The sequence below is a fragment of the Buteo buteo genome, chromosome 19, assembly GCF_964188355.1.
Source record: "Buteo buteo chromosome 19, bButBut1.hap1.1, whole genome shotgun sequence".
In the NCBI taxonomy this organism is placed as follows: Eukaryota; Metazoa; Chordata; class Aves; order Accipitriformes; family Accipitridae; genus Buteo; species Buteo buteo.
Genome location: NC_134189.1, coordinates 673,844 through 700,963, shown reverse-complemented (window position 1 = coordinate 700,963; position 27,120 = coordinate 673,844). Strand labels below are relative to the sequence as shown.

Genomic DNA, 27,120 nt, shown 5'->3' with positions numbered 1-27,120 from the left:
TCGTGCCCAGCCAGCAAGAAGGCTGGAGGGGGACAAGAAGTTGGGAGGGGACACAGCCAGTTGGTGAGTGGTGTACAATTGCATTGTCCATTGCTTTTTTTGTATATTCCAATCCTTTTATTATTATTGTCATTTTATTATTGTTATTAATTAGTTTCTTCTTTTCTGTTCTATTAAACTGTTCTTGTCTCAACCCACGAGTTTTACTTTTTTTTCCGATTCTTTCCCCCATCCCACTGGGTGAGGGGGGAGTGAGTGAGCAGCTGCATGGTGCTTAGTTGCTGGCTGGGGTTAAACCACCACAACAGGAAAACTGGAAAATACCATTTGAAGTTACCTGAAGGCTCAGAAACTGGAAGGAAAATGAAAGGAACCCCCGAATTATTTTGTTTAAGATCTCCTCTGCCCCCACATCCCCATGGCTGTTGGGGAAAACTGGCTCAGGGACATTGGAGGAGGTGAGTGGTAATTTGCATCTAGACTGTTTTGGCCCTCCTTTGATTGACTCCAAAGGAATTATGTATCTTCTCACGTACAAAGTCCTCCGCACTCCTGCCTTTGCTTCCGTCTCTGCAGGCATCTCTGGCACCCCCACTCCCACTCTCTGTTTGATCAAAGCTTCCCCTCTTCTCCTTTTATCATTTTTGCATGCTTTAGACTCTCTGCCTCCTCTGCTGCCGTGCGTGCCCAGAGCCACCTTCCAGTCAAATGTACTTTGAGTTCCCCATGCCTTTGCCGTCAAGAGCCTTTAGTGACTACGTGGGAGAGTCAGGTTCTGATGCTCATCTCCTCTGTTCAGTTTATATTGTTTAACACGTGCAGCTGGGCACACGGCTAAGCCTGGTGTACCACAAATCAGGTGGGGAAGTACAGGTATTTATGATATTCAATATACAAATGTTAAATGAGTGGCTGAGGAAGAAGGGGCATGCCTGTACTGTATGTCTCCAGCACTCTTCTGGCCTCCAGCTGTTGCCAGCTCAGGACCCTCCTGGTCTGGATGTGTAGAGCTGTCCCCCAGGAGAGGATGTGCCGTCTCAGGAGAAACTTGGAGAGGAGACTGAGAGCTGGCTGGGTTTCTCCTCCCCTTCTTTTGCAAGGTTTTGAAGGGTACACTGGGGAGATGAGCCTCGTGGTGTCTGTAGGGGGTGGATGGGGCTCCTGTTTTGCCACGGAAAACTGCTTGAAAAGCCACAAGCAGAGGATGATGGGCAATGGCAGAACCCACCAGCAGTTGGGGTTTCAATGCTCCTTGGTGGTCTTGCCGTGGGCTGGTCTCTTCTGTCTACAGAGCCTTTTTCTGCACTATAGTTCACTGACAGGAGAGACACAACTGCTTATGATCCGGTCCCTCTGCCAAAGCCCCTGGGACAGCCACGGATCAACACCCAGCTACCTGGATGGATGGATATAGCCAGGTGGAGCAATCGTGACCCTGTCTCCTGACTGTGCCATGCCTCATGGCTTCCCACAACTTGTATGCCGTCCTGCAGGCCCAGGGGTTGTCGATGGAAAAGGTCTGGTTCATGTCATCGGGTTCAGCCACCTAGAAGAGAAAGGAGTCAAGGCAAGAGTCATGTTTGAGAAACCAAAACCAACCCACATCCACCCTGCGTCACAAGACACCTGTGATGGCTCCCTGCAGCACTCATGCTGCGCCACGCTTGTTCGGGTTTCTTGTAAATTTTATTGCAGGATCACAGGGGCCTGCGTGGTGAGGTGCCAGTGTGGTCCACCCTTATGCTCCAAAATGAGTCTGATATCACCTAAATTCCCCCTAAAGGATGCCTATCCAGCCTGTTCTTAAAAACCTCCAGTGATGGAGATTCTGGTGCTTCCCCAGGCAATCTACTTGAGTAATTAACTGTCTGTTCTGTTAGAAAGCGTTTCCTGATGTCTAGCATCAGTCTTGCTCCTTGCAATTTAAACCCCATTACTCCTCGGCCTATTCCCCAGCGGACGCAGCGAACGATTGATTCCTGTCCTCGTCGCATCGGCCCGCACCCCCAAGAGAGAAAGTCTCAGGCCAATTTATGGCATTGCCTCTGCCTGTGGAGCTGGCTCTCCCGAGCACGCCAGCGCAGGGGAAAACAGAAAAGAAACATCTTTTGGGGTCGGGGGGTTGGCATAGTGCCCTGCTAGAAATGACATCCTCAGAAAGCACCTGGGTTTGTGACGGCTGTGAGCCCGGAGCCGGGGAGCGGGGCGGCAGGGTGGGTTTGTGACCGCGGCACCCGTGGGTGCTGGGGGGGCTGCAGGCTTGGGCAGGCAGGGGGAGCGGCGGCAGCGGTGGGACTCGGGGTGACGGGGGAGTTTTGACCCGTCGTGGGGGACCCCTCCTGGTCCAGACCTGGCCTCATGGCACCATCTCCCCCTCTGGTGCTTTCCCACCCCGTCTCCCGTCCCGCCGTCCCCGCGGCCTGTGGGGCTGCCCCATCGCATCCAGCTCTGCCACCGATGCACGTCACTTTGCGTAACCGGAGCGATGCAGCCCCCCGGGGCCGACCCCCGGCCTCTACAGCCCCCCGTACAGACTTGCTCCTTTAAGCCTGGCTCAGAAATGACCAAGCTGATCCCTCCCACCTGCCCGCTCCCCCTGGCCTGGCCCTGACGTCAGGGGAAGGCGTGCGGATGCGTGTGCGTGTGTGTGCGAGGCGCACATCATACACACATCAGATACCGCAGATCCATCGGCAGGCAGCCGGCGGGCAGGCAGCCGGAGAAAGCCCCCCCAGAGCCGGGCTGCAGGCGAGACCGCTGCTCCTCGCGAGGTAGCGGAGGAGCCTTCGGCCTCAGCGAGCACCGATGCTTTGCGGAGCGCCGCTCCAGGGAGCCCGTCACTGCTGAGGAGGTAAGGGGAGGCACAATGGCCATCCACCCAGCTTGCCTGGGCTATTGTAGCTGGAGGTTAAAACTTCGCGCACCGCCTTTCATCTTTCAAACCTGCTTTTGCCTTTTGGCGGCAGAGAGGTGCGAGGGTGAAGCGTGACTTGCCTCCTCCGGTTTGGTTATTCCCCGCCAGCCTCAGGAACAATAACTCCTCTGGGGGTGGCGGCGTCGGCGTCGCACGCCTGCTTTGGCTGGGGGGGGGCAAATAGCCGGGGCTTTGCCACGGAGAGCTGAGATCAGCTGGGACCCAGCTCCCCGATCGCCGGGTGAGGGGGAGGCGATTTGTAAAAAAATCCGGCTCGTTAAAGCGGGCTGATAATGACGGGGGCTTGAATTGGGGTTTCTCTGGGACTGGCTGCACTATTCATTCCTGCAGACGGCAAGTTAGAGCCACAAAGGAGGAGGGAAGGACACAGACGAGGACATTTGCGCAGGTCTTTGAACAGACACTATTCTAATTAAAAAAACCCACCACCACAACAAAACAAAGCAACCAAATCCCACAAACTTGGTATCTGGGAGTGATGATTATGCATATATGCTTAAAAGGTAAATCAAGCCTCCATGATGGCTTCTCCCTTTGCTTCCCCTTTGCATCTGGCAGGCTGCTTGCTCTCCCCCATGGCCTCCCCGAGAATTGGGCAGCCCAGCACTGACTAAGGGAGCTTTTTATAATCGATCCATAAAGGTGACATTCATATTTTAGCGCTAAGCAGGCTGTATCGTAGGCGAGACTATCTCAGCAAAGATCCTTGGAGTTGTGAGCGTGATTGGCTTAGCTGGGGAGGGGACACTGTCAGTGTGTATTCCCCCAAAACCGCCTAGTTTATTTTTCCTATAGTAATTTGTCTCAGCAAACGGGTTTTTAACATGCAGGGTAGGCAAGGAGATCGCTTTGCTTGGGGTTTAACTCTTAGCGGCATGATCTGGTAACCAAAAAAGGGAGGGGGGGGTGCTGAAAGGCTTTCATTAGCATCGGACAGAGACAGCATTTATAAAAACCTGCCAGACGCCAAGGCTGTGAGCCTCCTCCGAGGAAGGCAGGATGGAGAAACGCAGCCCGGCGAGCGCTGCGGTGGTCCTGCGCTGTGGTAACCCCTGCCCGGAGCCATCCCGGTTCCCCAGCTGGTTCCTGCCCTTCACGGCTGCCCCCCCCCCCCCCGGGAGATGCCGATTCGGGATCTCTGCTGGCCACCGCATTGTTGGTGGGTCCCTCGGCGCGTGACTGTGCCAAGCAGCTGAAAAATGGGATTTTTGTTTTTGCATCAAGCTCTGGGGACACGCTGCCGCGTCTGGAGGGGTGTAGCTCTTCTCTGTTTCAGCCCGTGTCTAGACAGGCTGGGTCTGGGGGGGCATCAGCCTCCCCGCGGATGGCGGCGGGCCAGAACATCGCTTCCCCTGCTCCGCGGGGTGAGGCGATGGCTGCCGGCAGCCGGCTGCGGAGATGGGGTGTCTTTTTGACGTGCGGAGACCTTTCTGTCACTGGGGCAGAAGGAGCGGGGAGGTAAAGCTGACTCCTAAACCGGGGTGGAGGAAAGAACCGTGATGGCGAGCGGCAGGGAAAAAGCCTGTGCGGGAGCTCACTGGAAAAGGCAGCAGAGGGAAAATAACCTCCGGCTCCTCAGCTGGGGCGGGGGGAGCGGCGGCGCTCGGGAGACCCGAGCGCGGTGGCAGACAGCATCCGAGACGGGGACATGCGAAGGGACGCAGCGGCATGAAAGGAGACAGCCCGTAAAGGCGACGGCGGGCCAGCCGAAGGGTCACGTCCAGAGCCGGAGCGTGACAGCCGCCGGCAGAGCGGCCGCCGCTCCGTCCGTCATCCGTCCGTCCGTCCTGGGCACTCTGGGGGTGCCGGTGGATGGGAAGGAGCACAAAGAAGTGCCGCGCGGGAGGGCCGACTCGCCGAGGGCGATTAAGCCAATTAAATATGTATTCCCCCACCCGGCCGAGGGACGCGTGAGGGGTTTTTCTTCGCTGCCGCTAATGAACGGGGAGTGGCAGGCAGAAGCTGGTGCCTCTTCAAAAGGCTCCTTCCCCCCTTCTGGGGGACCTTGAAAGGCTGTTTAGTTAAACAAGGTCGCAGCCCGCACGCAAGTCAATGTGTTTGGCTTTAAAGAGAGGGAGAGAGACAGTGATTTTATTTGATAAACCACAGACCTTTCAGTCGCTGGTGATGAATGGGGTACTTGGATCTCGAGATAAAAGCTGATGTGTCTACTGCCTGTCTGCCTTAATTGGCCTGGGTTCCCTGCCTTCGCCTGCGAGTGCTCCCGACTGTCAGCTCCGCTCGGAAGCCTGCCCTCGGAAAAATATAAAAGCAAAGCTGGCTGCCGCTGCCGAAGGAAACCCTGTCACCAGAGGGCTCTGGGTTTTTGCTCCGAGATGGTTTCTTTGGGGAGGGGGGGAAGACGGACGGCGTGGGGGGGTGTTTTTTAACGAAGAGCATCCTTCCAGGGTGCGCTGGGCTCGGTGTCACTTACACACATCCTTGGCTTGGAGGACTGTCACCCCGGGGACCCTCGGAGCAAAGCCACCGAGGGGAGACAGGGAGGAGCAAGGTGGGGGTCCGGCGGCAGCAGCGGAGGGGGGTTACGCTGGAAAGGCTTCCTGTGCCCCGCGGCAGAGCCGGGCTGCTGCAGCCTCTGCTCGCCTTCTCAAGTGACCCGGATTTCGTCCCTGCACCGAATACGTGCGTGGCGTGGATACGGTGTGATGGGTGGTGTCTGCCAGGCCGGGAGAGACCCGGGGTGGAGAGAGATGCTCTCGGCCCCGGTGGAGGTTGGCATGACCGCTGGCGATGGAGGAGAGGGGGAAAATGCCTCCCGTGCCCCAGGTGCCCCCTCCTTTTCGCCTGCTGGGGCTGCAGCGTGGGGAAGGGGCTGGGGAGAGGATGGTGGGGTGGAGCACAGGGAGGGAAGGAGAAGGACAGGAGAGGCTTCCCGTGCTCTCCGGCTGGGCTGGGAGGGGAGGAGACACCGGCGAGGACATGCTTGGGTCTCCCCGCTTCTCTCAGCCCACCTTTGCCGTGAGTTTAATTTCCTCCATCCCTTTGTTTGCTGCGGGGATTTAAATGAGGTGGGAGGCAGGATACTGCCCCGGAGCCCCCCGTGGTGCCAAAGCTGCTCAGCCTCAGCTTCACTGGCACCGGTAAACCCGGGCGTTCAGCTGCCGGGCCCCAAGGCTGACCCACAAATTTGGGCTGCTCGAGCCGGGTGCTGGAGAGAGGCAGAGCGCTGCTGGCCGTGGGAGCCAGCCTTGGCACGGCTGCAGGACGGGGGTCTCTGCTCCAGCCCCCCGCTCCGAGCAGGAGTTAGGTGCAATGCCTCGGTTAGAGCAGGCTGCTCAGGGACGTGTCCGGGGGGGTTGCACACCCCCGAGGATGGGGATCTCGCAGCCTCGCTGTGCCCTGTCCCCGTGCTCATCCTGGTGAGCTGCTGCCCCGTGCCAGGGCTCTCCCCCACATCCCCGTGGGCCAGCTGGAGCCCCCCAAAGTGCCTGTGGGCAGTCGTGCCCTTGGGCCTCAGGAGCGGGCGGTCTGCCTCCTCTCCCCCAGTGATGCCCAGCATGCTCCTGCTCCCCACCGCCCCTCGTCCCCCAAACCAGGGAGCCTTCCAGGGCACCCCAGCCTGGGCTGGTCCCGCAGGTGAACCTGGGACAAACCCGCTCTAGGTTGCCACTTCATCAGCCCACACCGTTTTGTCCCTGCAAGGCTCCCCCTCTTGCACGCCCCTTCCCCTTCGCCTCTTATTTTTCTTTGCCTCTGGGAAACTTCCATTTTTCCAGCCCCTTGTGGACCCGCCGGAGGAAGCTCTTTCTCCTGGCGCCAGCCAACCCCCTCAGCATACTAATAGTTTGCTCCAAGCATCGTTATTCAGGTTAAATACCCTCCATTGTCCCTAATCTGGTGGGGGAACCGAAAGGCCTCGTCAGCGAAAGCGGGCACAGAGGAGGCGCGCCACGGTGAAGCCATTTTCATAGTGGCGGCTCCATGATGTGGCAGAGAACCGAGGGCCCCTTCCTCCAAACCGTCGCACTCCTCCGGCCCTGACACCTTCTGGGAAGGCAATGGATCCTGCAGCGACGCTCGGGGACCGCATCGCTTTTTGCTGCCCAAAAGCGGCCAGGCTGCTCGCCAGCGCAGGCAGGGCTCCCATTGCGCAGACGGGAGCAGTGAGGCAGCTCGGTGGCCGCCCCGGCTTTTGGGTGTCTCGCTCGGGTGCTCCCTGAGCCTCCCCCAGCTCCTCGGGTATGGGAGAAGGAGATGCTGAGCCCGGCGGGCCGGGAGCCGAGCAGCCCCGGAGCGGGATGGGCTGCGGAGAAGGCGGCAGGCACTTCGTGGCGGAGAAAAGCCTCTGAAGTGCACGAAGGGTTTGGTGCGGGAGCAGATGGGAAGCCAGTGAGGGGAAAGACGTTTTGGAGGGGTTTGCGGCTGTGGCTGGAAGTCCTCTCGGAGGGCAGGAGGAAAGCGGTGGCTTCTGCCTTGGAGTGGCATCGTGGTTTAACCCCAGCCAGCAACTAAGCACCACGCAGCCGCTCCCTCCCTCCCTCCCACCCAGTGGGATGGGGGAGAAAATCGGGAAAAGAAGTAAAACTTGTGCGTTGAGATAAGAATGGTTTAATAGAACAGAAAAGAAGAAACTAATAATGATAACGATAACACTAATAAAATCACTACTAGGAAGACAATTAACTCTATCCCAGCTGAAACCAGGACAGGTGGGACGTCAGGGTGGGCTCTGCCGCCTGTACCTTGGGGTGAAGCTCTGCAGGGCTGCCAGGGGGCAGCTGCCAGGACAGCAGCTGAGGTGTGGGTGGGCTCCAGAGCCAGACCGGCAGCGGTCGGGACCCGGTGGCAGGCAGACCCCCTGGCAAGGGAAGCAAGTGGAGGTGGGCGAGGGGAACAGGATTCCCCGAAACTTCAGCTGCTCTAGAAACCTTTTCCCATGTCCTTGGTGCCTGCTAATTTCAGAGCGGAGGTGACCCCCTTTTGCACATCTCCCCAGGGCCTCTGCGTCTCAAGGGGCTCCAGATGAGTCAGAAACCAAATTAAATATTCTCTGGGTTTCCCGGTGTGTGCAGGTGTCATCCCAAAAGACTCCGCACACCCCAGTGGGGCGGAAGGGGCTGGAGGGGGTGGCGGGGAAGGGGACGGTAACGCCATGGGATGGCGGGGTCCTCCGCTCCAGGTGGTGGGGGAACCCCCAAGCCTGAGGGGTGATGGAGATGGGTGAGCCCCCACCCAGCACCCCCAAAGAGCAGTGCCCCCAAGCAGCCACTGGCACGGGGCACCCCGAGACGGAGGCACCCAACATCGGATGCAGCAACTGACAGCAAGAGAAATCAGCAGAGCAAAGGCTTTCTGGGCAAGTGGCCGCAGTGCTGATCATGCACCGGAGCATCTCGCCGGGAGGCTTAAAAATGCACAACCCCCCCTGCAATTTCATGCTTGGGGTTGTTCGGCGAGGACACCCGTGCCCACGCTTGCTCTGGCTCCTGCTCTTCAGATGTCAGGCCACATCACAGGTTGGGGGGTTTCTGCCCCTTGGGGCTTTAACTCCTTGCAGTCGGCATGATGCCAACCAAAAACTGGAGCCCGATGACTGCAGTGGCAGGAGGTTGTGTTTGTGTTGTGGCTCATCACCTGAGGTGCCCGAGGGGCACGTGTGCTGCCAGCGGCCCCAAAATAGCCTCTTGTAGGGATGAGCCCGAGGCAGGCAGCGAGGTGCTGGCTGGGGCTGGGGTTGGGTCCTAAATCCCATAGCACTGAGGCAATCTCCAGCGGTGGAGAGACCTCAGACCCCTGACTTTGACCTACCTTTTGTCTCAGCCTTTGTCCTTCACCCTTTTAACAGAAATCTCAGGCTGGGGAGAGAGCTCAGAGGCCAGGGCTGGGGACCTGGGCGTGCTGGCACTGCATGGGCATCCTTCCCAAAATGGTCCCTGCCCGTGACAGCCCACACTCAGCTGCTTCTTCTCCCAGGGTGTGCTTTTTAGCGACTTCATCTCTAATATATTGGGATTATCCTGGAAAATGAAAGATGAAGCCACAAACCAGGCTCTTTCCTTCCCATGGGATTGATTTACTGGAACATCCCGGCTTGCTCCAAGCCAGGATGGGCTTCCCAGGGTAATTCCCAGTGCTGGGGACTGGTGCCCAGTACCGAAGGCCGGTGGCATGCTGCCTGCCCCACAGATGTGGGGCCGGGAACAGAGGGAGCAATTCCTGACAGCAACTTGTCCCCACCAAAAGCCCCCCCGGGGGGTCTGTAACCACCCCCTGCTTTGCTCCCCAGGTCACAGACAGCGGACCCGCGCACCCGGGTGCCCTTTCTCCTGCCGCCTGCCTGCCCGTCCCCAAAACGGAGGAGCCCGCCGACCCCACCATGTCGTCGGACCCCAGCGCCCCGCCGGCGGTGCCGCCCCTGCACTCCCCCAAGTCACCGGTGTGGCCCACCTTCCCCTTCCAGCGGGAGGGCAGCCGCATCTGGGAACGGGGCAACCTCCTGCTGCGGGACCTGCCAAGCCCCCTCCCCACCAAGAGGACCAGGACCTACTCGGCGTAAGTACCCGGCACATGGCGAGCGGGCTTGGGACTGTCCGGCTGAGCCGAGCAGGGACCGTGGTCACCAGCGGTGCCTGCAGAACCCTTTACGCCCAGTGCACGTCACCATCGCAGCACACGGCATCACCGCACCCACCTGCCCGGGGTACTGCGGGTGGGTGCTGTGTGTTCTCCCAGGGAACGCCACATTTTCATAGCAAACCTCTCCCCCGTGCCGCCGGTGAGATATGTCCGTCCCTTTCCTCCCACAGGACAGCGCGTGCCTCCGCCGGCCCCATCTTCAAGGGTGTCTGCAAGCAGTTCTCTCGCTCCCAGGGCCACGGGTTCATCACCCCCGAGAACGGCACAGAGGACATTTTCGTCCATGTGTCTGAGTAAGTCCGGGGGTCGTGCAGTGCCGGGACACCCTGGGGGAGCCGGGCCATCAGCGTGGGGCTGGGGACCTGTGGGCTGGGTTGGGGAAGTCTCCTTCGGGTGGGGATGGGGCTCTGCCTGTCCTCTACCCCCCCATCGCTGGTGGATTTTCTTTCCCAAGGCACGGCTGGTGGGCCGGGTGCCTTCCTTGGTGCTGGGTGGTCCAGGGTGGGGGTCCGGCTCTTGGCCCCCAGCCCCACCACCTCTCCTCTCCTCTCCTGCAGCATCGAGGGGGAGTACGTCCCAGTGGAGGGGGACGAGGTGACGTACAAGGTCTGCCCCATCCCTCCCAAGAACCAGAAGTTCCAAGCAGTGGAGGTGGTCCTCACCAACCTGGCGCCCCACACGAAGCACGAGACGTGGTCCGGCCAGATCATCGGCTCCTAGGCGCCTGGGGGGGCCGCCGGCCACTCGGCCCCACGGAGCAAGCCTGCCCGGCTGCTCACGGGGGGAGCTGAGGCGGCGTTGGGGCCGGGGCTGCCCCCAAACACGCAGGCGTTTGCGTTCAGTGTCTTTTATAAGGTTATGGTTTCCTTTCTCTGTATGTGTTTGTAAGTGTCTGTTGAGGGGGACGGGGGAAGCAGAGCCCTCCCCTGCCACCCCCCAGCTCCGGGGGCAGTGCCAAGCCCCATGTCCCCTTCCTTGTCCCCAAGGCCATGGGGAGCAGGGGAACCAGTCCTGCCCCCCGGCCCCCCCGGCTGCCCTGGGCTGAAGAAGGTGCTGAGAGCAGGAGGGGGCCGGAGGGAAGCTGGAGGGGCTCGGCTTGTCCTCCTGAACCCCGCTCTGGCGAGACAGGCACCCCACTTGGTCCCGCTGCCTGCAGCATGGCTGCCGCAGGGCATGCGGTGGGGCTGGGGGGAAACGGGGTGGCGTGGGGCGGCGTATCACTGTGCGGGGACCGGGCGGCTGAGACCCGTCCCCATCGCTGGCAGCTCACGGCACCCGCCTGAGCCACGTCCCTCCATCAAAAGATCTCAGGTCAGCGGTGCCACGGGGAGGCGAGTGGCTTACGGAAAGAAAAAATGTAGTTTTAAGGGGCAAACGGCTGCTGGCAGGGCGCCGGAGTCGGGGGGCTGTGGCTGGGCGTGGGGCAGGGGTGTGCTTGGCACCTCGGTGCTCCCCACCGCCGCCGGGCTGGTTATGCACTTTTCTTGGCTCGGTGCTGACGTGGTTTGGGGCGATGGCCGCCTTCTCCTCCTCCTCCCCTTGCCCCCCCAGCCCCCTGGAGACCCCCTTTCCCACGTCTGTAGCTTGCTGGGGGGGGCGAGGGGCTGAGGGGTTTGGGTAGCCTCAGCCATGGGGCGATTGCATCCACCCCCTCCCCAGCCCCTCGGTATAGGCAGGGTCTTGTATAAAAGCACAAACTTAGTTTTTGGTCTTCTCCGCCATACCCTGGCCAGGTGGGCTCCCGTGGGGAGGGACAGGGCAGAGGGCGGTGGGACAGGAGCGGCGTGCACCCGGCTGGTCCTGAACTGACCCCAGGGAAATGGTGCCTGCACCAACGCTCCGGAGACTATCGGCATCTTAAGGGGTTTATTTCAAAGCAGGGCAAACAGCCCCCGGAGCGGGGCGGGTGACGACGGCTGACTCCCCAGGCACCCACTCGGTGGGAACTGCCAGCACTGCCGGTCCTCGGCACTGATGGAGAGGGCCGTTTTCCACCTTTCTTGCTGCCACCGTTGCGGTGGGGACAGGGGAGAGGGAGGGGGCGAGACTGGTGCCACGCAGGACAGCTGAGGCCCTGTGGATTCGGGAGGACCACCGCGCGCTGCCCCAGCCCAGGCTGGCGTGGGGACCGCCCCAGGACCCTGCAGCCCATCTCACTGCCAACCCAAAGCCCAGCTCACCCAGGGGCTGTGGCGACATCAGCTCAGGCCCCAAGCATCCCCGGGACACGCAGTCAGCTTGGCCAAGGGAAACTTTGTTTGATTTTTTTCTTTTTCTCTCTCTTTTTTTTTTTTTTGGAAATAAACTGAAACCCTAGACTTGGTGTTTTTACAACTCCGGTGTAGTTCCCGCCTGTCTGACCATGTGTCGACCTTCGTAACATTGGCAATAAACCATTAAAAGTGACTTTCCCCTGCATGTCCCGGCTCTTTGTCCTGCGTGTGTGTGTTGCGGCGGGGACGCTGGTGGCTCTCCCGCGTAGAGGACCTGGAGCACCCAGGGATTTATCCAGATGGCAGGATAGACTCACGCACCTCCACACAGCATGTCCCGGGGTGCTCCAGCCTTGCTCGGGGAGCAGACCCTGAGCCTGGGACAGGAGGCTGCTGCCCACCAGGAGGGGTGACCGGGACCGGGGCTGGTCTCCCGCTGCTGCGTGGATTTCAAAGTGCATCTGCCTGCCATTTCATTCCAGCAGAGCCTGGCACAAAGCACACGCTGCCTCCAACCACTGCGTGTTGTAGCTTTAATATGATTGATTTTATTTTTTTTAAATATACATATATATATATGTGTATTTAAATATATTTCTTATTTAACACTTGGTATCAGCCAGGCAGGAGCTGCCCATCTCGCACAGGTACAGAGCCATATGGCACGACGGTCCCCAACACGGGGCTCGCCACATCCGCTCACTCACACACACGCGGGGAGAAACCCCCACGCGCGCCATGGGCACCCACCGGGAGAGGAGCATCGTGGCAAAAGGGTCTGGGGGACAGGCGTGCACCCTTCCCTAGGTGTCGGGCTCCCACCCCAGCGCCGTGCCTCATCCCTGCCCGCAAAAACAGGGCAGGCAGCTGGGGCTCTCGGTGGCCCTGCTTGAGCAGGGAAGGGGGACCAGGTCACCTCCCGAGGTCCCTTCAAGCTCAACCATTCTGTGGCTCTGAGAGCCTGGGGCTGCTGCTGGTGCCATCCTCCTCCTCATCCTTCCAGCAGGACAGAGTGTCCTGGCAGGAGGTGCCCTCAGCTAGCCTGAGCTTGGTGTAAGACAGAGACAAGAACAGGGAAGGTTCTTGAACTTGATCTCGCCCATGCACACATGAGCTCCTGAGCAGAGAATGCGATGGCTGGTGTCTTGAAGGTCATCCCTGCCTCTGCCCTGCTCGCCCTGCAGCTCCCCCCAGCCTGAGCATGGGATGCGCTGCCATCAGGAGCAGCCTTGGACAGAGCCTGCCCTCCCCTTCAAATATTCAAGGCATCTCAGCCCCAAGGCCACCGCGGTGCCTCGTGCCAGGCCCTGCTCTTCACCCACCACCAAGCTCTCTAGAAAGCCTGCTGACTTTGAATAGACCTACAGGAAAAATAAACCCCCAAAACCTGCACGTAACCTGATCCACAGTGAAACAGAGAAGGAGGAACCACAAAACACACGATTCTGCCGTGAAGGTTGCAGTGGAGGGCCAAAACCAGTGGCCTGTGAAAAGGGTACCCTGCATCCAGGCTTCCCCAACAGGTCCTCTTCTCCCACGCAGAAACTTTCTTTGGGTAGAAAGAGGAATTTGTGCATTTGTTGAGGATTTCTGGATGCTGGGCAGACTGCTGCGCTCATGCGAATACAATGCATTACAGACCTGATGTACTGTAGAGTTAAGAAGTGCGGTCAGGTGGAGAAGACAGCACCCTGCCAGCACTGGTCACGCAGCACCCCTGCTCCTGCCCCAGGCAGCAGTGCCAAGGTCCACTCAGGACTCTGCCCATGGCATCGTGGGAGCCCTGCCCGGGGTCTAAAAGCACCAACGTATCTCGCCTGAGGAACTTGGCCCCGTGGTTAAGTGGCAATAGCCAGCTGAGAAACTTCTCTCTGCAGTCCAGCTGCTAGGTGGGAGATGAAGAGCAATGGTGAGGAAAGTAGGAACAGGAGAAAAAGAGGAGAGAAGACAAGTCCAAGAGATGGGGCAGTGCCATAGCAGCAGGGATGTGCTGAGAAAGGCTCCCAGGGAGCAATGTGGGGAGCTTTTGCAGGAACCTCTGGCACCCTCCAGGTCCACAGATACCAGACGTGTCTGCCCTGGGGAGCTCTAAGCAGGACATCTCCCTGGAGGGGATCCCTGAGCTCCTCTTGAGCACCGAGTTGTGACTAGCATCACTGGTGCGGTCACTTCCCCCAGCATAATGGCCAGGAATAAAGGGGCAACGTGAGGGAGGAGGTCAAGGGCCAAAGGAGAGATGCGGTTTTGCAACCCACGAAGACCCAGGAGAAGGGAGGAACAGGAGGACACGTGCCAGCTGCACTGGAGAACTCTGGTCCCTGAAGGTGACCACGTAAACCAAGCATGTGGGATGAGATGGGGTGGCAAAGCACGCTTGGAGGGCACTGTTGAGTGTGTACCACCACTGGCACTAGAAACCAGGTCTGGCCTGTGTTGGCCCTCTCTGAAAAGGTCTCCGGCAGCATGATGGAAAGCTGAGCACTGGGAAGGAAGGGGACTCGGTCTGTTATGAATGCCCTGGGTAAGGTTTTACACTGACACATCTGTGATGCCTAACGGACATGCAGGTGGGAAGACTGTTGGGAAGCCTTCTGCCCCCAACAGCTCTGCAGGGTGCTCTGCACGCACCAGGCACCCAGGGTCCTCCAGCCACGCCAGGCAAGGTCTGACTTGACAACTCCTGCAGAACATGGAAAATAAACCCATGGTAGCCAATTTTTTTTGTAAGCTAAAGAGAGAATGAATTTCTTCATGCACCTGAGCAAAGCTGAGAGCAGGAGCAGAGTCATTTTAAAACTGTCATTCCCAGGTCACCTGTAGGGACTGGCACGGTATGGCATCAAGGTGAGGGACATGGTGATCCTCTCCATTAGGATGCACAACGCTGCAATGAGACAGGGTCGCAGCTACCCCTTCCTACCACGGGCTTGCAGCAAACAGCCTTCCCAGCCTCTTGCTTCAGAGCAGCTCTTGGTGAGAGTACCTGGGGCCTCAACAGCCCCATCCTCCCCAGCCAGGGCGCAAGGGGGAGAGAAAGGTGAGATGCATGTTCCCTCATGCAGAAGTGTTAAGAGAAACAGAGTGAAATAGAAAAGAGGGGAGGGAGCATGGGATGGACACACACACGCTCTTGTGACTGGCCTTTTCAAATGCTTTCTGACCATGAAAGCATCTGCATCGCTGTCCACCATGGCCCCAACTGTCAAGAGAGAAGTTTTGCTGGAGGTGAGGAGGGTCTGGTCCCACGAGCCCCCGCCGTAGAGGGGGAATGCCGAAGGGCTGCTCAGCGAAGGCCGCCTCCTGCACACCCGCCCGCACTTACGCGTTACATCCCGACCAGCTCTGGAAAGTGGTTTTTTTCAGCCTACCCTGAGCAGATTCCTCAAATGAAGGTGCTTTTCCTGGTGGGGGGAGAAGGTGGGGTCGGGGCAGGGCTGTGGGGACCTGGCAGTCAGCACTCGTTTGCTCTCTCTGGAAAGAAGATTTCGCGGCATCGCTGGACCGTGTCCTGGGGGGACTGGACGCTGTGTCCCACCGTGCGGGGATCGTCATAGATTTCATAATCGTTCCCTCCCTGCAGGGGGAATAGAAAATAGGGAAGGCATTAGCAGGGTCTCGCCAGAGCATCCTCATCCCTGAATCCGCGTCTTGCTCCGTCCTGTGAGGAGCTGGGGTGGGAGCCAGCAGCTGGGCAGGCAGGGACCTGCTGGAAGGGGCTGTCAGGGCTTTGCTGGCCCAGGGAGGCAGAAGAGGCTGGGCTGGGAGCCCTGCTCCCTCCCTCTTGCCTCCCCTCTTCAGTGCCTGTGGAGGAGTGTAGAAAGGAAGGGGAAGGTCCTAGACCAGCAAAGCTTGTCCAGGAGCCTGGGGTTGCCCCCTGCCCTGCCTGTGGGGGGGGGCTAGCAAAAGGTGGGGCGGGCACGTTTAGGGGGGCAGAGCTCTGGAAAGAGCAGCAAGGAAGCATCACCGTCCACCACGCCAAAGGGAAGACGAAGCTGTTCCTGCTGTTGAAAAGCCTTCTCCTAAGAGCTGGGGGGCTCGTGTTTTGGGTCCTGCGAGCTGCAGGAGCGGCTGTCCCCCGTCCCGAGGCTGCCAGGGGGAGGAAGGTGATGCCGAGGTGGACCTGCTCCCCAGCCCAGTGAACTCAAGGCGATATCCCTGCCACCCAGCGGGCCTGCCACCACCACAAGCCCCATGCAAACCCGGGCGAGCATCTCTCCCCCTCGCGCTGCCGGAGGTCTGTCGGCCACCGGTGGGACTCAGGCCACAGGTCCTGTGATGGAGCGGCTCCATGCAGGCTTGCCAGCCCGAAGGAGGGAAAGCAGCCGTGTCTAGGGCGAGCGGGGCATACTCACAGGGGTCGTCTCATTTCCAAAGAAGTGGATGGCATCAAATCTCTCGTCATCGAGCACGTTGAGGCAGTAGCGCTTGTCCCAGCCTTCTGGGAAGACATCAAAGCTGATCATGCCACCTGCCAGCAGAAGGGAGGGCATCGGGCAACGTTGGTGGGAGCTGGGTTTTCTCCCACCCTGGAACGGGCAGGAGGAGGGGAGAGGGGCTGGGTATCTGTGGGGAGCCCCCACCCCAAACAGCAGCTGGGCACCAGCTCTGCCTTGGTGTGCCTCTCGGGCATGTGGCTAGGATAGTGGGAGATGCTGTTCCTATGACAACAGGCTGGCGTGACATCAGCAGGGCTGGTGTGACATCAGCAGGGCTCCCCTGACTGCAGGCAGGCAGGCAAGTGGGAACCAGCGGGCTGCGGGGGGGGATGCTGGGGCGGGAGGTCCCAAGAGATGCATCTGTCGAGGGAGATTTGGAGTCACGCCTTGCAGATAGCGTCAGCACGTTATGTGTCCCAAGAGGGGACAAAGCCCTCAGAGACTGGCCCCACTCTCTCTCCTAGGCTCCTGCGTGGACATCGCTGGCCCTTCCACAACCACTGCTCCGACACTCCTTAACCCTGCGGGGACCAGGGGCTCCCAGCACCCTGCACATGCAAAGCAAACCCCGAGCACCGCACAGCTCAGGGGCCCCGAGCAGGCTCTGCACGCTGATCAAGGACCCAGGATCTTGCCGTGGAGGTACCACAAACCCGTTGACATAATCAGGGCATGACGCTGGCCTGTCACCTCTCACAAGAGTCAAGTGCAGGTTGCCAGCATCTGGAGGGACACCAAGGCAGACGGGGCAAACGTACTGAGGTAAGGGAGCTTTCCCAGAGAGCGTGCATACGGGTGCACATGGACACCCACAGCCACCAAGGGTTAACAAACTTCCTAGCCATTGCTCTTAGACCAGGCAGAGTTTACCCCAGCACTGCGCTGCCTTTTGGGGGTGCATGGAAGCAGCACCCTCCCATCCTCTCGAGCTGCCCTGCTGCGTGCACAGGCTGCAGAGCCAGTCCCTTGTCCCATCACTGACACAGGTGACACACTCCTCCCAAAACAAAGCCAGCAACTTAGGGCACGTGTATGTTTGGGTCTCACTCAGAGCCCGGAGGAACGGGGATTTGAGCTGGGATGTGCCTCTCCCTGCCAGATCAGGTCTCTGCTCCTCTTGGTTTCAAGAGGGCCCCCCTGCTTCTCCAGGCAATTTACTGCACCACCAGCAATCTTGAGTTTCACCCTCTCCTTCTTCATAAATCATAACCGAAGCTCTCTTAAGAAGGGGTTGAGTAGACAGGTACCCTCAGAGGACGGTCCCAGCTGCAGGAGAGGCACCGATCCCCCAGGCTGTTCAAACGTGCGTGTCCTGATGCTGTGCTCCTTTCCTCCCTGGCTGGTTGAGGTGTCCCCGCTGGTTTGGAGATCCCAAACCAACCCCCCTTGGAGCCCAAGGAGCTGGGGATGGAGCCTGTGTGTCCAGCTCGGGGCAGAGGATTCACTACCGGAGAGGATGCCCCGGGCAGGGCACTGGGATACGGACAGGAGCAAGTGCCCTAGGAGCTCAGGGATGGGGATGTCCCTGGTCTTGCAGCAGAAGCCAGCATCAGAGCAGGAGCTAAACTTGGCTGACCTCATTAAAATCCTTCCTGGTTTTTGTATCCAAAGCCATTTACCTGTGAAAAACGCTGCATTTCACTGCATTCTGGCCTTTTAGAGAGCTGGGCAGCAAGAAGGGGCTCTTGATGCCAGCTGGAGAGGGCAAAAAATCAAAGGGAGAAGAGGTGGCATGGAGGACAGCCAGCACTGTCCCTCGCCTAGGCAGAGCGTGGGTCTGGGGGGCTGCAGGGAGGTCTCCTACCACCTCTGGGGCTTGCGTCCTCCACAGCCTGGGACAAGGCACACGGAGCCAGCTTGGCAGAAGAGCCCCATTTCCGCGTGTCCCTGTTTTTGGATGCCTGACCTGAGACACCCCGTGTTTTCTTTGTGGAGGAGTTGGGGGGGGGCCCGCAGCTCCCCTTGTCTTCATGCTTTTACACAACAGGCCCGGGCTCTTCATGGCGGCTTCCCAAAGTCAGAGGAGAAAGGCCCATTGTTCTGCTCTCGTCCCCTGTGCCTGCGGGGACACGGCGGCGGGGACCTTGTCTTTCTCTGCTGTGACAAACGGTGTGTGTCAGTGCTGCGGGCAGCACGGGATGCCCCTGGCAGGACACTGAAGGCAAGGGGAGGCTCTCGGGAGGAAAACCCGTGGAGGACCAGAGGGCCAGACCCTCGGTACTGGCCCACACTGGGGGCAAGAGCGGGGTGTCACCAGCTGCCTCCCACCCTCGTCACCCCCTCAACCCTCTGGCTAGGCTGCCCCGTGGCACCTTCTTATCTCACACGTACCCACCGCCCCGCTTCAGCCCCACCACTTACACACCCTTATTTTCCTCCCCGTCCAAACCCTGGGTTCCAAACCCCCGGGATTGCTCTAGACCCTCCTTCGGTTCCTCGCCTTCGGTAAGCTGGCTGCAAGAGCCTACCTCCACCCCACGAAGTGGCCCTGCAGGGGGCCATGGCATGGAGCTGCAAGCCCCCTGCCTCTCGGCAGCTCTTCCTCCAGGAAGAAAGACGTTCCCCTTGGAGCCAACCCTCCCAACAAAACCCCAGGGCTGAGACACGCGTGAGGCTCCTGTCTCCCTTACGCCGTGGCGTTCCCAGAGAGGACTGCGTGTGCCTGCAGCTCTGCTGGCCACCTTGCTGCTACCCGTGAGCCAGGACAGACGCCCTGGGCAGGGGTGGGCTCTGCAGAGCTAACTGGAATTAAGGCAGGGATAACGTCACGGGACAGAAACCCGCCTGTCTGGCTGATTCCCAGGGAGGCAGATCTGCAGCTTGGTTTATTCTCCGCTGTCACCCTGCCGTGAATGCCAAAGTGACGCCCCTGCAGTGGCTTTTCAGGAACAGAAGCTCCTCGTGTTCTTACTGGGGTCTCCAGGCACCTGGAGGGAACAGCCAGGATTCCCACTCCTCTTCCCCGTATTTTATGGGAAACATGATAAAGAGGCCAGGGCCAAGCCAGGGAAGCCCCCTTCGCTCACCTCGAGAGAAACGCAGGCCTTTGCCAGCAAACTCCCTCTGCAAGGCTGCCACAAACTTCTCCCGGATCCGCTCTTTCTGCAGAGGAGGAGGAAAGGGAAGGAAAGAGGGTTTGAGTGATTAGGTCTTGACAGTCTACCAAAAGCCACCATATAGCTGTTTGCTGGGCAACTCTGGCTTATTGCGTTCCCCCTTCCCACCTGCCCCCAGCGTAATGTCATTTAGCCAGCTTTCACCAGTCCTGCCCAGTGTCTTCGCAAAAAGCCACCAGCTCAGGGCAGCTGCAGGAGGCTCCTGGGAAGAGCAGATGCCAGCCCTTCCTTGGCAATGAAATGCAGTGCTTCAATTTCCCAGAAGCCCAGTTCATAACCCAAAGTCTCCAGCTTTGCTTAAAAAGTCTTGCAGAGTCTTGAAAAGTCTCTCGACCCCAAGAGTCCCCCACCCAGGCAGAAACTGGCTGGGCCATGGGCCAAGGGCTCCAGAGATCTGCCCGCTGTGGCCCTCCTGGGCTGGAAAGCCCATTAGTTCCAGCTCTGTTGGGGCTGGGGGAGCAGGAGAGAGAAGACTGCTGCTGGGCCAGCCTGGAGGGATGGCACAGCCTGAGAAGTTTAGGTCTTTCTGAGGCTGTCAGTGCAATTCTGTCTTTGGTTACTGTAAACAAGGAGACACCCTGTTAAGTCAGTGCCCTATTCCCAGGGGCTCTATCCCACAAGGAATCCTGCTGGCCGTCCCATTGCATCGGTGGTCCCCAATGAAGTCAAATTCTTCCAATCATCTATGTCTCTCCTTGGGTTCTCTGACCCCCAGTCCTGTCTCCACCTCACTGCATGCGGTGGCCCGGTTCCCCTCCTCGGGAAGGGGGGAAGCAGGTAAGACCCGAGACCTGTGGTGGTGTAAAACTAGCAAAGGAGAGGGCAAGTCCAAGTCTGGCCCGTGTACCTTGTCCAGCTCAGAGAACTCGATTCGCTCCTCTGGGGTGCAGCTCCGTCCGATGGGGGAGATGTTCAGCATCCCGTTGCGAAACTCAATGAAGGTTCCTCTATGGGTGGGCAAGGGCACAAGGTTACTGGGGCAGGGAGAGAAAAACAGACCTTTCCAGGGGAATGGCTGCTGAGTAAGGCACGCAGTCTCTGCAGGGGCAAGCAGGAGAGAAGCCATGCCCATTCATGGGTGCTTCATGCCAGCCAGAGACCAGGCATCAACAACTCTGCTTAAGGTCTTCAAGGGGCTCTCAGTTTTATAAAAAGAGACTGTAAGAGAAGAGGAATAAACAGTTCCTGTGTGCCCTGGGGACAGGCTGGAAGCATTGAGCTTAGGTGAGATGATAGGAAACATTTTTTAATGTTGTAATAACTACAAGGACAGCTATTGCCCAGACTGGACCAACTGCCTGACGAGACTGTGGCATCTCCACCCCTGGAGGCTTTTAAGAAATGTTGGCTGGATTGGGTGAAGCTGGCAGTACCCTGGGGCAGTGGGATGGAACAGGTCAGTGTAACTCACTGCTGATGTCTGGCGCCAGGCTGATGAGCAATCAGGACCTCCTTGTGGGACACAAATCAGGTAGGACCCGCAGGGCCTTTGTATCTCCCATTTGCCCCCTGCACCCTTGCAACTCTTACCTAAGCTCGCAGGAACAGGACCCAGCTTCTGCGTGCCAGCCTCACTTTGCACTGGGATCACTACTCTGCCGCTTCCTCGGTGGGCTGGTTCGAAGCACTAAGACGGCAGAAAACTGCTCCCTCCTTTTCTCTTTGCTATAAACCCAGCCACTTCTGTTTGCATATCACCTTGGAATAGCTCACCGAGGGGTCACACAGGTACCAGCACTGGTGGGGCAGGAACAACAGGGGATGGCAGCACTGCCAGTTTGGAAATAGATTGAAACTCTCATGGAAGCCTAGCTGGAGCAGGGAGATCCCCTTCCCTCTCCAGCTGAGGAGCTCATTACTCCTCTGATGTCCCTCCCACCCCTGCCCGCTGCTCCTCTGTGAAGTGCTTACCACTCTGAGTCTGGGGGAAAAACTCTCCACCCCCTGCCTCTTAACACAGTGAAGAACATCATGGGGAGCAGACACAGGGGCAGCCATGCCTGCAGCCTGGGAGCAGCGTCTCTGCAGCACACAGGGTTTGGTGACTCATGTCCCAGGCCAAGACTCAGGAGATGTGGGTTAAAGTCCTTGCTTTGCTAGAAATCCCATAAGCCTAAATCCACAGAGGCGCTTGGGAGCTGAAACTTTGCCAGGTTGTTGGGCAACCAGACAGCAATGAGGCAACGAAGCCGCCTCGAGGGTTCTGGGTCCCAGCCCACGCTTCCAGGGACACGTTCAGCCGGCAGTCCTGTCGCAAGGAGCCACCCTGGCCCCTCTTACTGGTCCTTGTATTGCCACATGGTGACTCACATCAGGCAACTAATCTGGATCACAGTTTAGCAGCTTTTACCAGCTTAATTTCAACCAGACAGCTCGCCCACTCGGGTTCACTGTACAAGCGCAAAGGGAGAGCAGGAGCAAACCAGCTGGGGCAAGGGCAGGGCAGAGCCGCTGCTTTCAACAGTTCTGCTGGCTCACACCGCCTTCAAGTGTTTGTGAAACCGTGGTCTGAGGGGTGGTTTGACACTGCACCTGGGCTGCTTTAACTGCGGGCTGCCTCTGAAAGAGGTCTGCCTGCTCTCCCCTTCCACCTTCTTGCCATCTGTTTCCTCTCCTTTTTGTGATAACAGGGCGAGCCGATCCAATGGAAAATGACCCTTTTCTTTCCTGGCAGTAGCCTAGTCATCCTTCAGAGGAGGTGTACCAACCCAGCTTGCCCCATGGCTTGCGAATCTCCTGGGTGGAAGCAGGCAGGAACGCATGGCACGGGGCAGAGCAGAGCCATTCCTATTACCAGTGTGGCCAAGCAACACGGGGTTAGAAACAGTGTGAAACTGTGCTCAGGCGCTGGACCTCCCATCTTAAGAGCCATTGTTCGTCTGTTTGGAAACATATGGCCAATGCTGCCTGATGCCCTGACCAGTAACGAGCTGGTACCATTGTCCTGAATGAGACACACGCGGTGGCTCTACCCTGCTTCCCAGGGAAGAAAACCCGAGGGCCAAAAGAGCAGGCATCATGCTAAAAAATTGTGCAGGGTCTCCAGAACAAAGACCCTCCTCCGTTATTTGCCCACAGTGCCCAGCTTGGTGGGACAGTGATCCTACACAAGGCCTCTAGATGCTGAGGCAAAACCTGGAGCAAGACAAGCTCAGCAGCACAGCTGTTCTTAGGAGGACTCTGGAGCCCAGAGCTCCCTCGAAATCAGTGATATGACTGCCATTTGCACAGGCTTGAGCCATTACCGTTTCTTGGGCAGCTTCAGCAGCGCCATGTAGTTGAGACAGAAGTTGATGAGATCCTGCAGCAGCTCTTCCCCCAAGTGGTCCTGAATGGCCTGTGGGAGGAAAAGGTGGAGCGAGGAAGAAGCTAGACCTCCCTGGAAGCCCACCCAAGAACATGACTGGGAGGAGTGGGACATTCAGACCTAGTTCTTGGGGAGATGAGAAGAGGCTGCCCATCTGCCCGGGGCCAGGCGCTGCTCCCCACCACACGCACGGCACAGGGGCTGCACGGGGACGGGGAAGCAGAGCCGTGGCTGCAAGGGAGCTGGACCTACCTGCTTGGAGACCAGCTGCCCGTTCTTGTACTGCACTGTGCCGTTCTCTGCGAAGACGTAGTCAAACTTATCGATGACTGAGGGGGAGGAAACAAAAGAGGAAACATGAGTAGTGCCTGGGAAAAGGGGCCAAAAGGAGTGGGCTCAGGACTGAGAGAGCCATCCTCCCAGTTCCTTAGTATCGCACTTTCCACGTCTCCCGTGCTCTGCAAAGGGCCACCGACCCTCCTCGCTCCCCACACAGTGGGCAAGGAGATTATCTTCTGCTCACAGGTGGGGAGCTGACGCATGCAGGGGGAAACGACCTGACCGAGGTCACAGGCTGAATCAGCGGCAGGACGAAGATAAGGGCTCCGAAATGTCAGGCTTTCAACCACGTGCGCGTTACTCCGCTCGCTCTCCTCCCCTCCCCACTGCCAGGGTGCTGTGGCGATGCAGTTACTGGTTATCTAACTCCAGACCCTCCTGCAACCCGGACACGCAGCGCTGCCGACTCAGCAATCAGCCTCAGCCGGGAATTTCTCGGCCTCCCTCCGCTAACGAGGCAGGAGGCAGAGCTCAGAGCCCAGCCGCACTTGGCATCCATGCCAGAGAAGAGAAACAGGGTGGAGGGAGCGGGGGCTGCCCCTCGCCCTCCCGCTCCCTCCTCTACCCCACGTCCCCCTTTGAACGCGATGAGGAACCCCCCGGAGACCCCACCGTGGAGCAGCAGGGAGGCAAAATCTGCAAGGGGCTCCTGGAGCAGGGAGGGGGGGGGGGAAGCTGTCAGGGCCCAGATGAAGCTCACACAAGCCCGACACCAGAGCCGGCGCCGTGGGTCGGAGCATCCCTGCCCGCTCGCCCCAGAGGGAGCAGGAGCCGAGCGGCGGCTGCCGCCTGGGCACGGCCAACCACCCCACGGGCTGGCTCGGGGTCGGACTTAGGACGCGGGTGACCCCCCAGGAGACCTCGTCGTCCGCGTCTCACCTTCGTCCCCGTCCCCCAGCTGCTCGGCTATCTTGGCGTAGTCGGAGCCTCCCACCACGCCGATGTGCACCCTCTCACGCAGCTCTCGCAGGAACGCGTCCACCTCCGGCTCGATTTTCTGGAGGGGAAGCGGCGGGTGAGGCCGCGGCCGGCGGGACGAGCTCCGCCATGCTGACCTCGGTCTCCCCCCCCGCGACGCTCAACGCCCCCGTGCCTCGCTACCTGCCGAGCCGGCGTCAGGGTCCCGTCCACGTCGAAGAGGCACAGCACCCGACCCCGTGCCGCCGCTGCCGCCATCCCCGCCACCGACCCGGCCTCTGCGAGCGGGAGGCGGGACTGTGCCGAGGAGGCGATGGCGGCCGCGCCGCCCTCCCCGAGCGGCGGCCGCACGGACGCGGCATGGCAGGCCGGCACGGCCATGGAGGACGCCTCCGCCAACCCATCGTCCGTACCCCCACGCCTCCGAAGGCCCCTCCAACAACGCCTTAACGGGCAGGTCTCGAACAGCTCCCCCGCTTCAGCTCTTGCGTTAAATCCTCTGCTTTAGAGCCCTAACGAAGGACCGGGGAGTCTGGGGCGGGGGTCTTCACATTTGCTGTTATTACTGCAGTGCCCCCGCCTGCATATAGGGTCAGGGGTTCTGGACTGAGCTACCTGGTAAGCTCTGGGGGTTTCTGTGTCCTAAGGAAGGGAACAGGAGCAGCATGCATTCACCCGGTCAGTCCCCGTGCCTCACCTTGCATTTCTAACAGGCTGCTGTTAATAGCTAATATTTTCACTGGAGAAGTGCAGTTTTCAGCCTCCACCCCTCTGCACAAAGCCAAACCTATTTCTTGCAGTAACTTCTGCTTTGACCCGCTTAGCAGTTACCCCACGAGTCATTTAGGATTTAATCAGACCATTTGGTCAGATCATATTCATACGGCTCCGTATTATGCTGGCCTGTATCAGGTAATGGTAGACAGCCTGCCCGGCTGCCATCTCCTACAATAATTCCTGAATTATTTTCTGACATCAAAAACAACCTCCATGGAACATTCAATGCTTTTTGCTCAGCAGTTAGCTTCTTCTCTCCCCAGACGGTGCTCAGTGTGCTGAGCTAAGTTGGAATGGGGTGGGGGGGGAGGTTTTTTTTTACGGTCTGATTGTTTTTTCTCAGTATTATTTCCTTCCAGGACATTGTGCAACCCCTTTTCCCAGTTCCCTGCCAGATTCCTCTCAAAATCCAGCATTCAGGTGGCTTCACAGATTCTGTTTTTTGCTCATGGTTTTGATTTTCCTGCTCCCACTCAATGAAAGGGGGATGTACAGAAAGAGTGTTAATAATTTACCTCTGTGCCATTGCCTTGGATAATGTTTACCAAAACATCCTCAGCTACTTGCTGCGGGGAGGCATTCATTGTGTCCACCAGTTAATGTCACCAGGATAGCTATTTCCACACTGCTGCTGCGAGTTGCCTCCATAACATAGTGAGTCAGGCAGTCTTGGATGGGTATTACAAGTGGTATTTGCCCTGGCATTGGCGTTGCTGCAAAATCACAGCCTCTGGGGCCTTCCGGATCAGCCCCTGGTTATAAGCTCCCACCTCTGAAAGCTGGACTCAGATGTACTGAAGCTCCCAGAACGGTTTTTCAGTACCCAGCTGCTTAGTATGCAATTGGGTGCTGAATTTTTAGTTCAGTTTAGGTTTATGCTCATTTACAGGGCTTGTCTAGGTGTAATTACATATATCCCTCACCAGTTAATGTGTGGACGCTTACTCCAGAACATGAGTACTTCAAAGTGTGTCTACCACAGCGTGTTGAAGAGTGAGTAGAGATGCCTTCGTGGATTCGGGATGCTTGGCTACCAGCAGCCAAAGAGCTGCTCTCCCGCGCACAGAGCTGTGAGCTAACGCCCAGGACTCTCACAAGACAGCCGTGGGGTCAGACACACGCTCAGCTCCCGGGGCTTCAGGAATGCAAGCCTTTAGTTTTCATAAGCCACGACACGGTACGAGGACGAGACTTCCCAAGCCTGGGTGGCAGAGGCATGGTGTTAGGAAAACCTGCCAGCTCGCTCCTGTTCCAGCCCAGACGCTGTAGCAGCACTCGCTTCTTGTCGTAGCCCAGGCTGCCCTACAGTCCAGTCTCCTGGCTGCTCCCACCTGCAGCCTTCTCCTCCGGGTCAGACCCTCCTTGCCTCTTGCATTGACATTACTCTTGGACATCCCAAAAGCAGGAGCTGCTCTCCCCGGCTCAGGTGCATCCCTGTGCTGCAAGGCAGCAGTGCCACCTCGGGGCACTTCCCAGAACTGGGAAGGCTGCTAAGATACGGGTCAGCGTTCACATTTTTGCACTCCTACAGTGCTGTCGGGCTTATGCTGCCAGGAGGGCTTTCCAAAACTTGAGCTACCTGCGGTGCTTTCTCCAGCTTATTTGTCACACTGCTTTAGAAACTCTGCTCAAGTCAAAACACCTCTCCCAGCGCCCTGATGGCCACTGGGTATCAGCCGGTGAGGACTTGGTTTCCCCAGAATGAGTCTAGTCTGCATTTTGGTGAAGTGCACAGCTGCAGACAGCTGTGTTTCCTCCTTCATCTGGGTTAGCTCTGAGAACAGGGCTGCTGCGGTTGTTTCGGTTATTTAATACATATAACCACTCTTGATGTGTTCCCTCGATTGTTGCTTGGATAGGCAGCAGATGTCATCATGAATAAAATCTGTTACTAGCACCAAGGGCAAGTATTTTGTTTGAAGTTTCAAGTGGCTGTGAGCCCTGGCTTACACTCTGTCTAGGGCTGCCATTAAGGTCAAGGTTTTCCTTTTCTATGTGTTCCCAAGCATTATTATGTGGGGCGAGTACTGGTATTTGATAGCTGTGCTGATTTTGGCTGGGATAGAGTTGATTTTCTTCACAGTAGCCGGTACAGGGCTACATTTTCGATTTGTGCTGAAAACTGTGTTGGTAACACAGGGATGTGTTAGTTATTGCTGAGCAGTGCTTACACAGACTCAAGGCCTTTTCTGCTCCTCACACCACCCCATCAGCGAGTAGGCTGGGGGTACAAAAAAAGTCAGGAGGGTACACAGCTGACCCAAGGGATATTCCAGACTGTATGATGTCATGCTCAGCATACAAAACTGGGGGAAGAAGGAGGAAGGGGGAGATGTTTGGAGTGATGGCGTTTGTCTTCCCCAGTCACTGTTATGTGTGATGGAGCCCTGCTTTCCTGGAGGTGGCTGAACACCTGCCTGCCAGTGGGAAGTGGGGAATGAATTCCCTGTTTTGCGTTGCTTGCGTGCGCAGCTTTTGCTTT

General features: G+C 58.3%; 2 protein-coding genes across 2 annotated transcripts; one reads left to right on the top strand and one right to left on the bottom strand.

Moving 5' to 3' along the window:
* Positions 1-3,419: 3,419 nt before the first annotated feature.
* CSDC2 (cold shock domain containing C2) lies at positions 3,420-10,283 on the top strand. The gene is given in 5 exon segments (XM_075051220.1): positions 3,420-3,533; positions 3,536-3,577; positions 9,183-9,448; positions 9,703-9,825; positions 10,090-10,283. Coding segments are annotated over 5 exon segments (708 nt in total). The 3' UTR covers positions 10,253-10,283.
* A 1,987-nt stretch (positions 10,284-12,270) lies between these two features.
* On the bottom strand, positions 12,271-24,179 carry PMM1 (phosphomannomutase 1). Its single transcript, XM_075051542.1, has 8 exons — positions 24,045-24,179; positions 23,823-23,940; positions 22,857-22,933; positions 22,543-22,634; positions 20,145-20,244; positions 19,208-19,283; positions 16,098-16,213; positions 12,271-15,319 (listed from the first exon to the last, which is right to left on the bottom strand). Exons 1-8 carry the CDS (start codon positions 24,117-24,119, stop codon positions 15,197-15,199), a joined length of 777 nt encoding a protein of 258 aa, XP_074907643.1. The 5' UTR covers positions 24,120-24,179; the 3' UTR covers positions 12,271-15,196.
* Between the last annotated feature and the right edge of the window lie 2,941 nt (positions 24,180-27,120).

Coding starts and splice junctions, on each gene's coding strand:
- PMM1 (XM_075051542.1), bottom strand. CDS start 24,119: ATGGCGGCAGCGGCGGCACGGGGTCGGGTGCTGTGCCTCTTCGACGTG. Junction 22,934..23,822: donor GCTGGGGGACGGGGACGAAG/GTGAGACGCGGA, acceptor CCTCCCCCTCAG/TCATCGATAAGTTTGACTAC. Junction 15,320..16,097: donor TTGGAAATGAGACGACCCCT/GTGAGTATGCCC, acceptor TTCCCCCTGCAG/GGAGGGAACGATTATGAAAT.